Source organism: Poecilia reticulata, chromosome 22, assembly GCF_904066995.2.
Source record: "Poecilia reticulata chromosome 22, P_reticulata-male-v2, whole genome shotgun sequence".
NCBI lineage: Eukaryota > Metazoa > Chordata > Actinopteri > Cyprinodontiformes > Poeciliidae > Poecilia > Poecilia reticulata.
The window spans coordinates 4,636,629-4,651,168 of NC_088851.1; the positions used below are offsets into that span (position 1 = coordinate 4,636,629).

Here is a 14,540-nt window from a genome sequence, read left to right on the forward strand (position 1 = left end):
ACGGCTCTTTGTTTAGCTGTGATGCTGAGGATTGTTCCTGTGTGGTTCTGATCTGGGCTCTGAACGTCGACGCGGTTAGCGTTGGCAGGCTTGTGTGGTGGGAGAGTGAGGCGATCCCGGCAGTCCGTCCCAGCAGCGCTCCACCCGGACCAGCTCTGAGTGATGTGACTGGTCACACCGTGCAGACCCCCTGTGCCTGCCCAGGGGGGGAAACCACAATCCTGCCTCCATGTTCTATGCTCAGCTGTGCAGTGCGAGATGATTTTAAGTCTTTCTCAGCTTCAGAACCTCAGGTGGTCCACGTCGCTGCCCCGCTGCATTTCCTCCTCTCATCCTGCTCTGATCCACCTCATGTCCTGTCTTACTGGGTGGGATCATGTAGACGATCACCCCCCTGTTCCTGAAACCAAAAGAGCGCAGGACTTTTTCACCCAGCGCTGAGGTAAACCTCTTCACCTCTCCTCCTCCTCCTTGCGCCGCCGCTCGTCTCAAACCACTTTCCACCGCTTACTAACGGCCCTCCATTTCCTCCTCTCTGCTTCTCTCGCCTTCGCTGACCTGCTGCTGGACTTTTTGCGTGTGTGATCGTAGGTGGCGGGTGCCTCCGGCGCAGATCGGAAAAGCGGCGGACCGAGAAGGAGCGAAGGGCAAAGTGGAATGTTAAGTTGAAACACATGCTGCATTCAGAGACGGTCGCGTGTGGAAAGCCAGAGCCCCACTCTCCAGGCTTCCAACACAACTCTCTGCTTACTTTCCTCACACACCAACTCTGTCCGCCTTCACTTGCTCGGAAGTCGGAAGAATAGCAGCTCATGCGTTTTCTAGTTTTGCGACCAAACCACCTGCCAGTTTGATTAAACTGCCTGCATTTATCACGAAAAAATACGTTATTTGTTTCGCCCGCCCTGACGCCAAAAGATGAGATTGAATTCTTTCATCGTCGTCTGTGTCGAGCAAATCGGATCATGAAAACAAAATCAATTGCGGTGAAATTAGTCAGCCAAGAGTTCCCCGTACCCCTTGATTCTGTTTTTTTTCCCTCTTCCCCGACCCCTGATGAAGAATAGATCTGAATTTAATGATGTTTGTAATTAAACACAAATCCCAGACTAATTACATTAAAGAGCTGTGATCCTCCTGTTCTGTGCCTTGGTTAACATGTCATGATATGGTGGAGATTAGAACAGCCTCCTAATTTGATGCCCCGCTGCGGAGGAGCAGCAGTAGCTGCAGCAGTAGCTACAGCGATGGGCTGGCTGGGCTCCACTCCGTGGAGCTGTGAAGTGTTTATCTGGGCTGCCTGTGGACGCCTGGTGCTTCACAGCAATCTGAGAAGAGGGGGAGCAGGAGTGGAGGTTTTGTTAGTGTGCAGCAGAGAGCGAGTAAAGTAAGGTCACAATTTGAGGAAAGATAAAATAGCACTGGTAAAATAAATGTGTATATTTATATACATATATACAGAGTTTCCCCCAGAAAAGCCTGGCGTTCTTGGTGCCATCAGTCTGGCTTAATTTGTCTTTACTATCATTGTTACTAGTGTATTAAAAAAAATTATTTAAAATAAATAAACGACACATGGCCTGTGGGGTGGCAAGTAAAGCCTGGTGGCCCGCCAGACTTATAATACACTGGAGGAAACCCTCCAGTGTTTCCTGCAGTGTGTGTATGTATGTGTGTATGTATGTATGTATGTATATATATATATATATATATATATATATATATAAAAACAGAAATGTTAAAATACAGAACTTAGAGATGCACCAAACAGAGTGTTGTCTGATTTTTGCTAAACTTTCACCTGACTTAAAAATACAAAATGCTAAAATAGTCATTTTGGATCCGCCTGTGGTATATTGCATTAGTCATTAGCCCAGTTAGCATGTTAGCATTACTAACAGGCCAGTAGCTGTGTATATTTGCAGAAGGTAGGCCTTTACGGCACATTCCTCATTTCAAAAACGTCTCTGATGCTTTCAGATCCAGCATGCTTTATGGACGTTCGATGCTTAAAGAAATAAAGCAGAACTCTTTGCTGAGCTGTGTTTAGCTTTCCTGTTACCTGCGGAAAATGGGTAACTCTCCCACTTCCTTTCTCTCAGTGGTTTCCTTTTCAAATAGCTTCTTAAATGTCCTTTCACCTCTAACTACCTAGTTAGCTGTGCTAACTTGAAGCTCTAATCATGAACATTAATTCCGCTAAAGCTGCCCTGTTGACTACCTTATTGTCTTCCTCTTGAGTCTCCTTTCCTTTTGCTTCTCCTTCCTTTCATCTCTTCCTATTGTTCTCCACTTACTTTGTCTCGTAATTACTTTGTCACTTACTTTTGACTATATTTTCCTATATTTTCCTCACCTGTGTCCTTCCCTCTTCACTCTCTTTTCCTTGTGACCTTCATTCCTAATCTCTTTACTTTTTACCCATCTCACCTTATTACTTACTCTTTCTTTGTTTTGTGTGTCCTTTTCTTTCACCTATTCTTTGTGTCTTGTGTGATGCAGAAACATCTGCTTCAAATTCATAATAAAAGTTTGTATTTTATACATTTTAAACTGAACATAAGTTGGAACTCTAGAAAGTTGAGCCTTGAAATGATTTCACATGAAAAAGGTGTGGAAATCTTGGACAGGATTGTTTGCCCTTAAATCACTGCCATAATTCATTAATAGTCACTGGCACATAACAAATCTATTCTAGTTTTTAAAAAAAACGCAATACAGTCACGTCACATTTAAAATTGAGATTCCATTCGCTCTTTGAATGTAGAACCTGTTGAGTCGCTCCCCGTCGATACCGTTGCTGTCTGCCAAAGCTCCAGTGTAGATGAAATAGCTGCTAGAAACCATTAAAAGAATATTGAATATTTACGTTCTTGATACCCTACAGCAACACGCCCTATAGGGTATCTTTCTGTAGCGGGCACGCAAGAGGAGCACCACCTGGGCTTCATGCTCACCTGTTGAACACGGCTGACACTTGAGATTAGCCACAATAGCTGTTGTCAAATGTGTTGTCAGCATGGCAGCCTGCTTGCACTTTCTGAAATTGAGTCAGGCAGTGATGACATGACCCAGGGGCGCTGTTCGTGGCCTTTGAAGGCCTTTTCCTTCAGAGGTTCATAGTTATCGAAGGTGAGAATTCTGTACATCTAATCACTCTTAGAAGTCTGTGGCTCTTTAAGGCGGCTGTCACAAGGAATAAGCAGTTCCAGGTCCCCAGCCAACAAGGTTTTCTTTAATAATTTAAAGCTTCAGCTGTATTTATTCATAAAGTCTCGGGATGAATCTCATTTTCATTATTCATGCTCGACCTTTCTCACATTTTGTCATGTTCCGACCACAAACTTTGTGTTTTGCTGGCATTTTACGTGAGAGCAGAACAAAGTGGTGCATAATTGAGAGACTGAGGGAAAATGATACATGGTTGTCACATTCAAGGAGCTGTGATCTAAACCGCTCCCCTGTAGCTCTCGATTTCAGCTTAGTCCTGCTGGTATTCCTTGATCTGTTTTCTTCTCCAGACACTGACAGTTTTATCACAGGATTGCTATGTGTTTAGAAAAAAAAGCACTTGTATATGACTGGACAATGTCACAGATGGACCACTTCTGCATTATCAAGAAGTTTAGAAGACCTCTCCAGGATATAAAAGTTAGAAGAGGAGCAGATGTGACATCTGACCACCACCTAGTAATAGTCGAAGAAGAATTGGATAAGAACAACCCATGGTAGAGTGAAGTATTATGACAGACGACCTAAAGGTCAACAGCGTCAGGGAGGAGCTTGGATTTCAGTTAAAGGGCAACATTGATGCGCTAAAAGAGCAACACAAGAAATTGGAAAAGGAAAAAAGGAGTATACAGACAAATTGGCAGACCAGTAAAGAGACACGGATAACAGCCTGTGGAAAAGTGGTCTGAATTAAGAAACATCATTGTTCACAGCTGAGTGAACAATGACAGAGAATGAAAGAAGATGGTTAAAAAGAACAACCACACAGCAGTGAAAGACAAAGGAAAGACGAAGACTGCATAGATGCAGGGGGAGAAGAACAGGCAGCATACAACGGTTGTATGAAACAGCTCCATGACACACGTAAGAAATAGTCTGGAAAGTACAGCAAGCCAGAATGACCCAGCAAGGAAAAGGAGGGACTAGCACAGCAATTGAACTGATGGTCTGAACACCTTAAGTTGCTCCTGAATGGACCCATGTCACCAAATCTATCAGCCATCAACCCAGCCAACAAAGCTCTCACCATCAACTGTGACAAGTTGACTAGAAGAGATTAGGAAAGCTGCTGGACCTGACAACATGCCTGCAGAAATATCAGAGGAGATGCTGTACGCACTCTTCAAGAAACTCTGGGAAAAGAAGAGCTACAGACTGGAAGACTGGAAACACTACAGAAGTGTAGTCATCTGTAGAGTCATCCACTGCATCCTCCTTGAGTGGATGACGTTGATATACAACTACGAAAAGCAATTAAGCTTCTGTCAAATTATTGTCAAACAGTCCTTAAAGAGAAATGTAATGTTGTGCATCAACTTTGTCAACTGCCCAAAAGTGTTCACTGTGTGGATCAAGAGATTCTATGGAAGCTTCTCCAATACTACGATATTGCCCCCATTCGTCTTCCTCATCGTCATTGACTGGGTCATGAAGACTTCACAGGAATAGAATTCAGTAGACTTCTCTCCCACTGCCAGCAGCAAATGCAATAATTACTGATATAATTTCCACAGTTCCTAATTAATTACTCTTACTTTTAATTCCTCATTGTTTTACCCTGTGAATACTCGTTTTGTCGGTTTACTTAAGTTGATCATTTTGATCATTTCTTGAGGAACTCTATGGCCTTACCCTTGGTAAATCACTTTGTGCTCTGTAAAGTTTGCTTGATTGATTGAGATGGCTGCTCACATTACCCAGGCTCGGTTGGAGGTTTCTTCCTGTTAAAGTGGAGTTGTCCTTTCCACTGTCGCTCCATTCGTTCTCAGTATGACGGATTGTTTCAAAGTTAACTCCGTGCAATCAACTGTCTACTCTTGCTACGTGCTCGCTCTGGAAGAGCAATTGCTGCAAAGTCAGGAACTTGATGCATTCGGCTGTTTTTTGAGATCAAATTTCTTTTTGAATTTGCATCAGTCTGGTGTGAATGGATTGATTTGACTCCCATTTTTCTGTACATAAATTAGATGGTTTCTTTGTAAAGATGATATTCTCTGAGCTGTTCAAGGCTTGAAATATTTCTCAGATAAGTTCTGCTCCTGCTTTCTTTTCACCCAGATTTTTTTGCTCAGTCAGTGTACATCTTAAATTTTGAACTCTTTGTGGTTTCCCATGTGCCATTTAGTCTTTTTTGTCTGTCAAGAGATTAACTCTAGAGTGCCTGCAGTAGCTTTTTTTACTTTTTTTTTTCTAATTAGATGCCTAACAAGTTAGGCATTTCCCCAGCCTCCTGCTTGATGTTGACATCTTTCTGAAAGTTCTCTGTGAGCCTAGCAACACCTCAGAAGTTATTTTCAGTGATCAACAGACTGGAGGAAAATTGTCTCTCTGAGGATTTGAAGCTCATCAGCAACTACCGACCGCACTTTGGTGATCCATATGGTGCTGAATATGCGCAAATAAAACACTTGTTCACCTACCAACACAACAGCCATCTTGATCTTGTTTCGTCACCTCTCATTTGTTCACTCGTACCTATTTAAGGTCGTTGTAGACTGGTCATTCAGATCTGTATGTTGACTTCAGCCTTTATGGTGAATGGTAAGCAGCAGTGGTGATGCGAGCATGGCCCCACAATTTCATTTCGGTTCACAGAAGTTTTTGTGTCTAGAACTGGGCTCTCATGAAGTGGGCGCAGTGCCCTTGGGATGCCAGAGAGGGGCAGTGTTGCGTCGTCACAGGTTGGCGGTTTGCTGTGAGGCACTTTGAGGTGAAGGTGGGAGGTTGTAGGAGGGAAAAGTGGGGTGGGGAGGTGGAATGACTCTGCGTGCGTTGCCCCTGGCAACCTTGATTAAGACAGGATGTCGTTGGAGCAGGGGCACTTGTGATGATTACATGGAGAATATTTCTACCCACGTATTCAGGAATGAAGTTTATTCATTCATTCATTTTCTGTTTTTATTTTCGCAGACAGGTTGTGGGTTGCTGAAAGGCAGCGCTGCCGGCTTGTTGTCTAGTTGACATGTTTGGTTTGGAGCATCAGATCAACTGACTCAGAGCCTTCAGTGGCTGCGGTGGAGAAATCTGAAGGAAAAGGGAAAAAAAGGCTTATAGCAACACTGCGTAACGTTATTGACACATCACAACCACTTGGAAACATAAACCACAAATTAGTCACAACAAACAATCTTCACATCTGGGCTACTAGAACCTATGTTTGTCATTCAGTAGTGTGAAAAAATTTTTCCCCTTTGCATATTCTTCCCCTTTTGCTTTTGCATGGTACTTAAATGAATTAGATTTAATATCAGACTAAAATAACCACAGTAAATAAAAAATGTAATTTTAAAATGATTTAATTTATTAAGGGAAATTAATTTTTCAAACCCTAAGAGAAGCTAATGACTTGTTATACAACCCTACCTACTGCCATCAAGTGTTTGTAATAACTGGCATTGAGTCTTTATCTATCTGTATGTGCGTTATCTAACCTCTCGTTGTAACATTTCCCTTGTTCCACCTGATTTCTAACTGTTTTTTTTCTCTCTCTTTCTCTCCCCACCTTTTTCTATTTTTTTAACAGATTGCTTTTTCCCAGCACAGCAACTTTATGGACCTGGTGCAGTTCTTTGTCACGTTCTTCAGGTGAGCACAGCACGCACACACATGAAGCTTGGAGACTCGTGAGTCCCTCGCAGCACACGTTCCCCACACTGACTATAGGTGACGGGTCAGTTTATCCGCACTCCATCCAGCTTCAAAAGGCTGGGAAGGAAAATGTCAGCGCCATTTTAGTCGACCACTTTCAGATAAGATCTGTTCAAGAAGCAGAATCTTTTTGGACGATCTTAATCCACCCCAGAGTCGAGACACTTCGTTCCCTGCCTGCTACAACCACTTGTTGAGCTCTTAAATCCTCCCCACTCTCACAGCTCTGATTATTTAACATGACTGATATTCTAAAGAAGTGTTAACGTGCTACAAATGAACTTTTCTGAGATGTGTAATGTGTGGTTAAGTGTTTTTTAAGGGTTCAGCATCCGTGTGTGTTTAGTGTGGTAAGAGTCAGTTGGCAAAAAAGTCTTTTGAAATTACTGAGAGAAACTAATGTGAGTCACTGGTTTTGAGCTGCTGGTTAGCTGTCGGCATCCACAAACAAACTCAAGACAGGACATTGTCTCCTACGTCACACAGGAGACGATGTGTGACGTAGGAGACACATTGACACATAAATTTATCTGACAATACAGATAAATTTATCAAGCCAAAAAAATTTATACTGATTGCCTTTTAGCCAATACAATATTGCCATCCTTAAGGTGACGTGGTGGTGGCAATATTGCTCCACTGCCTACTTGCCTAGAGTTTATAGGCAGATGGACTAGATGGAGTTTCACCTTCCAGCTGAAAAATAATACCAGACATGCAGCCAGTGCAACACAGGCACGGTTTATGCCAAAAGTCCCTTGTCCACAGGCTTTAATCGGTTCTTAGCAGTCAACCTTGGCCGGAGATTCATCTCCAATTGCGGATCCAGCGTGGTTCTTCACCCTGTTTTTTTGAAACCACCACTGTAGTGGTGTAAGCTAGGTATAAGCACGCAAGCGATTCAGTTGGCAGCAGACTGCATTCGTTGACTGGCCTGTGGAGTTGCGTCACTGGACGAGTGAAGGCGGTACTTGTGGATGCCATGTCAACCGGATGGGGCAGCCTGCATCAAAATAATTGACAGAGATTTTGGAGAAGCTGGCTGCCCAAGGTGACACATGGAAAACTGAACCTTCAGAAGGTCAATCACAGCTCCTATGTGCACACGGAGTGCTCACGTTTCTACATTCACAGATATTGTTCAGCTGGAGTGAGACATGACAATTGAGAAAGGGCTAAAGTGTGTCAAAGACCTGGGGTCAGGGGACTGCAGACAAATGAAGGCCACTTGCGAGTTGGTTGTGGTAACGTGACAGATTGTGAAACGTTTCAAGACTTATAAATAAATTTGCAACTGCGCCGCTTTTAGCCTCATTTAGACGCTGAACAACCAACCATTCTCCATTGTCAGACACAAGGTTCTCCCATCAGGTAGAATGCAGAGGGTTTAACTGATTTTTTTTTCTTCCCCTGGAAACAACTGCCTGCTGCAGCAGGAAACGGTGCTGATAAGCGTAGAAAGATTGAAATGAAAGCAGGAAGGTTGTGCACCTCTGTGGAACTGAGCGCGAGTCAGGAGTCTTGCCTCACCACTGCAGATGACAGCTTCAGAACTGCCTACTGCTGCTTTTTTAGCAACATAAAAATGGTTGTTGGAGCAGATTTCTTACACAATTTTTTATGTAGTGTGCTAAATCTGAACATATTATAAGTCCGAGGTGCTTTGTAATTATGGATGTGCTTGTTCTGGAGCAAGTCTGAAATTGTGCGTGTGTTGTTGCTACTGTTGTTGTTGGGCGGCCTGAATTGTACATCTGCAGAAATTGCTGTAATGTGTTATTGATTTTAAAAATGAACTGGACCATAAGTACAACAGTGTCCGCATTGTGGTTGACTGGATGTGTGTGATTTCTCTCTGGTGTCCCACAAGTGTGTTCCTTTGTGTGCCTGCCATCCACAAGAGAACTACAGGATCATTTCTTTTCTCCTTGTTTTTCTGGACTCAGCACATTACACAAAACTGTGGACACAACGAAGAATCTTTCTCTTTGCTGAGGTCCACTGTATAAACATAGTGGAACCATTTATGTATTCATACCTCTCGCCTTTTATTCATTACTACAAAGTGATGAATAACTGAAGTAAGATGAAAACTAGCAGGATTTTCATTTTGCATGAGGTGTATATTTGTATTTACCCCTTTACACTGATTCTTCTAAATAAAATCAAGTGGGGAAAACGTGTGGAAGAAGGCAAATGAGACAAAAGTAAAAACTAAAATGTTTGGTTATATAAATCAAAATAACAATGGCATCTTTTACCATGTTGTTTTGTATGTTTTCAAAGTTTGCTTGTATAAAAGAAGACAAAAGGGCGGACCAACAAATTAGTTGGCCGATAAATTGGCTGAGATTTTCTTAATTTTGGGGGGTTGCTGATTGGCCGATGGTTTCATGGATTCATCACTTTCCCTTTTTGGTTTTCCTCAAGAGAGAGGGCTGATTGACTGCCTACCAGTACAACAATAGTCAGCCCATTGTTGCCATCTTAGCAATTTTGATGTTATGTTTGGCAACTTTTCAGATAAATAAAAAATGGTATCAGCCAAATTTGCCGGACAGTCGGTGATTGGCCAGCAAACTGCAATCGGTGTGCCCTTAAGACAAATGCATGCCACGCTTTTCAGTTTTTGTCCTTATTTTGTGGCTTTTTTCTTCAGCTGCACTAATGGACATAAAGCACAGCCATAAAACATTACCGTCTGTGGTTGTCGCATGACAAAATCCCAAAAAGTGAAAGTGATATGAATCCTTTTTCCAAACCATTTATCTTGAGCTATATTTCCTCCTGAAGGAAAGCTTGAGCTCTGAAAGCGATCAGCGTTTAAGGTGACCTCCGTCTCTCTGTCACTTTGTACCGATGCTGCTCTCAGCCGCTGCTGATGATGCCAGCGTATTTACACACCTGCCAGCACCGAATCGTTTTGTCAGCAGTTGTTGTGAACAAGTCGTGCCCGTTGCTGGCAGCCGGCTTGACGACAATTGATAAAGTAAAAAAAAAAAAAAAACAAACAAAAAAAGGTTCATCCTTTCCTTCCATGTCAACCATCTTCACTTCCTCCTCTTTTGCAGAGTCTCCTTCCTGTTCTCCTTTCCATCTCCTTTTGATCTCTGGCTCTCCTCTTTTCCTCCTCCCCTTCCTCTTTCTCGCCACACTTTTTTTTCCCTTTGCCCCCGTTTTCTGTACTCCCAACCTGCCACTCCCTCTCTGACTTGCTTTTTTTTTTTTTTTTTTTGCTTTTTTGCTGGCTGCCACTGATTCAGCACGGATGAGCAGAGAGCCTAAAGTTAGCAAGCCCCACCCCCCACTCCTCGTCCCCGTTTGCCTCTGCGTCTTTGGGCGCCGTGTTGTTTGTGTTGCGGGGGCGGTGAGGGATGCTAATTAACGTGAAAATTGTTTGCTCGCATTTGCTCCGACGTTCTCAGTTTCCTAATCTCGCCTTCTCACCGCGAGCTCCGGTTCTCTGTGCGCCGCTGCTCCCCCGCGGGGACAGATGAAGGTGGTGCCATCCTGTTATCTGCAGTACCAGCAGAAACTCACACTCTCTCTCTCCTCACCCCTCCGAGCTCCACAAGCGTCCGCCAGCCGCAAAAACAGATGCACTAAACATCCGCGTTAACAGCGCACAGATGCATTCGCATATTCACACCCAGCTGTCCAGCAGCTTCATACCGCAGCTCTGCAGTTGTTAGAATTGAAATGCCACTTTGGGGAAAAAGGGGAGACAAAGTTAGGAAGTATGGCGAACTTCTTGTGAAATATTTTGCAAAATGAACATGAATTTTGGTTTTCGTTCTAGATGCTAAAGAAGCACAAAAAAAAAGCCCTGGAGAATTGTGGAAAAAAAAAATACAGTAGAAATGTTTTCCTGCGCTTTTCCCACCTCCTCTCTCTCTTCCCACCAGCTCAGACTGAAATTTAAAACATGATTGCTAACGTAAGCACGCTTTGAAGTAATAAGTGACCTGAATGACAAATTTGTTGGTGGCGTAACTCCACACTGCTTGATGGAGGAATCCACAAGAGCAAAATGCTACATTTTAACAATGCAGCCCCACAATGGAAACGTTTGACCTGCTTTTGAAGTTGTTCAAGCTTCACTTTTTGCTACTTTAAAGAGGAAGTTTGGTTTTCTAAATAGTTTATCTGTACAGATATGACACAGTTTGCTAAAGATGCCAATTAAATCCGTCTAATTATCGAGACACGTGCTAATACATAGTTTGTTTTGGCCAGCAAAGTTTGACTTTACTGTACAACTTTTAAAATCCAATTATATTTAATATAACTGGATCTTAAAGAAAATGCTTAATCTGAGCTGATTTGAGCCAAACTGGATCCTGTATTCCTGGAGAAATAAATCGGATCTATTTGAAGATACTGCAGATGACATTTGTTTCAATTTGAGGCCAGATGAACAGAATTGATTTCAAATGCACTAACCGTATTTCTGTTTACCTGGTTCTGTTTCAGTATATAGTTTACAATAATCATATTGTAAACTATGATTAACGGTGTATAACCTTGTAAAAAATAAAAAGAACTCTCTAACTTCTGTCCTAAGATTTGTTTCTCTCTCTGATTGAGGCATCAAGGTAACAGAAGCTAAGAGTGTCTGAACTATTGTTCCAGAACAATCACCACATGTGGGGCCCAGTGTGTTTACTCACCGAAACTGGGATTTAACCTTGTAATAGTGGGTACTGCGCCACGGCCTGATGGCCCAGAAAATATGCCGTCCCATGAGATCCGAGCGCCACATCTGTGCTGCGCGTACGACTAATATTAAAATAACTTTTGCTTTCCAGTGGGCTCTTCCACCCCTCATTTATTTTTTGGTGCATGACAGCTCCTCAAGTACATGCGAGGCCCTTCAATTGACATGGCAGCACTCAGGTTTTAGTGTTCCCTCTCATTGTTATGCATCATTGCTACAGCCTGTCAGTTTGATCCTTTCATTGCATTTGTTTGATTTAAGAAAAGGATAAAAAAAAAAAGTAGAAGCTTCAGCGTTCGTCTGTTATCCTTGTCTTATCGGGTCACTGACAACATGCCTTTTGCACCTGCAGTGACACGACAGAATGATTCGCCGCTCGTGGGAATCGGCGGCGCTGGAAAACGACTTGCACATTCGGATCAATTATTGAGATCCAGCAGACATTTAAATCTGACTGCTATAGTCAAACTGCAGCACGTTACCGCGGCGGTGGAGAGAGCGACTTGCGCATTTGGTTTCTCCACAGCAGGAAGATGTCGTTTCGGTTCCGGACGAGGCATTAAGAGAGGCAGCCAGTCGACTGCCCGACCCATAACCGAGTTGGGGTTGATGTGTGGGTGGCTGAGAATCATTGATATTAATGAGTCATGCCTCCGCCATCAAGACGATTTAAATTCAGCCCTCGGAGATATTTGACTTGAATTTCCATGAAGAAAAGCTTCCACTTCGGGATACTTTTTTTCCCCCTCTGCGTCAGGAATATTTGGTCTGTTAGATTTTTCAGGTCACCAGTTTGCAGCATTTCCATCCTTTTGAATGTCTTTAGAAATAAATTGATCAGCAATTTTTTTTTTTTTTTCCCTGGATCTTCAGTTTTTGTAAAGCTTTTAACTACTTGGTGCTAATTTTAGCTGCTGAAAATCCTCCTTTTCAATTTCGCTTGTCTTTTTTTGAAGTATTGCTTAAGAAAAGATTGGAGAAAACGGCAAAATTCAAAGTAATTTATTCAATTTTGCAAAAATTGAGGATTAGTAGGATTAATGTTAATTAGTGGCATTAATAATGCTACTAACTTCCCCTCTAGTGGAAAGAATGCTGACCGCATGATCAGGAATTGTAGAATGTAATGTTTATATTCATTTACACTATCAAAATATTAAGTGAATCTATAAATTTATTTGCCAAAAAAAAGCAAAGCATTACCCAGTTCTTTAGCCCTAAAGCATGTCTTTTTTCTTAATTTATTTAAAAAATAGACCTTGGGAACATTGATGTGAAAGTCAGGCGTTCTTGCGCAGTAATGTATCATCAGATGTTAAAAAATAAAAAAAGAAGAATCTTGGAGTATGCACAATCTGCTCAGTGTTTTCTCCACATGCAGCCTTGTTTATGTCCAGGTGTAAAGGAAAGGCTGTTTTTATTTCCAAGCAGAGTCTCCCTCAGAGTGATGTCTTAAAGTGATTAATAATGAAAAACCGCTGTGCATGTAAAGAGCCTGAGTGTTCAGTGGGCTCTATAAAGCATTTACCAGCTTGCTTTTCCTTGCTGTGTGCTCAGTGCGGTACTGTAAGTGTCACCAGAAATGAATCATTCATGCTAACCATCATGCACTGGATGACGCTTCACTGGACACATTTTCTGCTGGGCCTGTTTCTAAAGTGGTGGTATTTATGTAAAGTTGACTGTGTTTTAGCTTTATATCATGTCATCGTGTTCTTCCCTCTTCAAAAACAAACCTGGAGTGTTGCTTTGATTCTTTCATTCATGTTTGAGAAATCCTTGAACCATTCAGGGATGCTGAAACGCTTCTTCTCAAAAAGCGCTGCCCATTTCCACAAAGATGAGCCTCACAGAGCAGCCCTCCTGTGCAAACCGTGCCTCTCAGCTCCCCCAGACTAGCCAGCAGCAATTAGCAAACCCTTTTTGGAACTGCACACCTGCTGAGCTACTTCAGGCCCACTCTCCTGAGAACAGCATAGCACTGTTGTAACGATATGCTGAAGGCTGAGTGTCGGGCATAGTAGGAGCTTCTTAAAGAGACGGAGGTCAATTTTAAGGCATCAAATTGTCAAATTTCTTTAATGCTTTGTTTGATATATATATAAACAGCATTTTCATAACAACTGAAGGCAACATAGGTACTAGATTGGGCTACGCAGAACACCTGCCTTTTAATAGGTCTGTTATGTTGACCACTAACAAATAACTGTTCACACATTGCAGCCAATTATTATTTTACTTGTTAATTTATGATTTGTCAAATTAAATTAATAGGTGGTGATGCTACTTATTATTTCCTAGGTTTTAGTCTTTGGTTCTTGCTTATTCCATAGCTGTAAAGCCAGACATTGTTGATCGTTGACAGTTGAGGCACATGAGGCTGATCTACAGAAGAGAGTAAGAGCCTCTGTTGACAAAAAAATAATACATTTTTGCTCAGAATTGAGGAAAAAAAGTCAGAATTCCGACTTTTCATCTCAAAAGACTAAAATCAAAATTCTGAGGGAAAAGCCTGAATTCTTTGTCTTCTTTTCAGTGGCCCTAATCCTCTTCCCTGCTGATCTCATTATAATGAACGTAAAATAAATAAATCTGTAGCAGCAATGCTTTATTTTGCAGAACAGTTGAGTCGGTCAAAGGTGTGGCTCTCTGCGGAAGCGCAGGCTGCGTTTCGCGGCAGCGGCCTTCTGCAGCTGCAGGTTTCGGCAGCCGTGAAGTGCTCTGACGACTCACTCAAGAAAAAGAATGCCGCTCAGCTTGGGACTAAATTGTGATTGTTTCCTGTTGAAAGTCGGTGAAGTGGAACAGAAGAAATTACCATTTCATTTTCCGCCCACGGACACGTAAAATTACTGCTGCTGAATATAATCAAGGAAAACTCTGCGATGTTATGGCAGTTTGGAACGCCAAAGGGCTGCATCGATGTGTGTGTGTGTCGCTTAGG

At 42.4% G+C, this 14,540-nt stretch overlaps 1 protein-coding gene across 2 annotated transcripts in view; it reads left to right on the top strand.

The window, feature by feature from the left end:
* Positions 1 to 14,540, top strand: part of atrn (attractin) — a 143,149-nt gene that overhangs the window by 58,758 nt on the left and 69,851 nt on the right. For both annotated transcript variants that reach the window (XM_081603589.1, XM_081603590.1), the window contains exon 25: positions 6,755 to 6,816. In XM_081603589.1, coding sequence (XP_081459715.1) covers positions 6,755 to 6,816 — 62 coding nt within the window. The remainder of the gene's footprint in view (positions 1 to 6,754; positions 6,817 to 14,540) is intronic.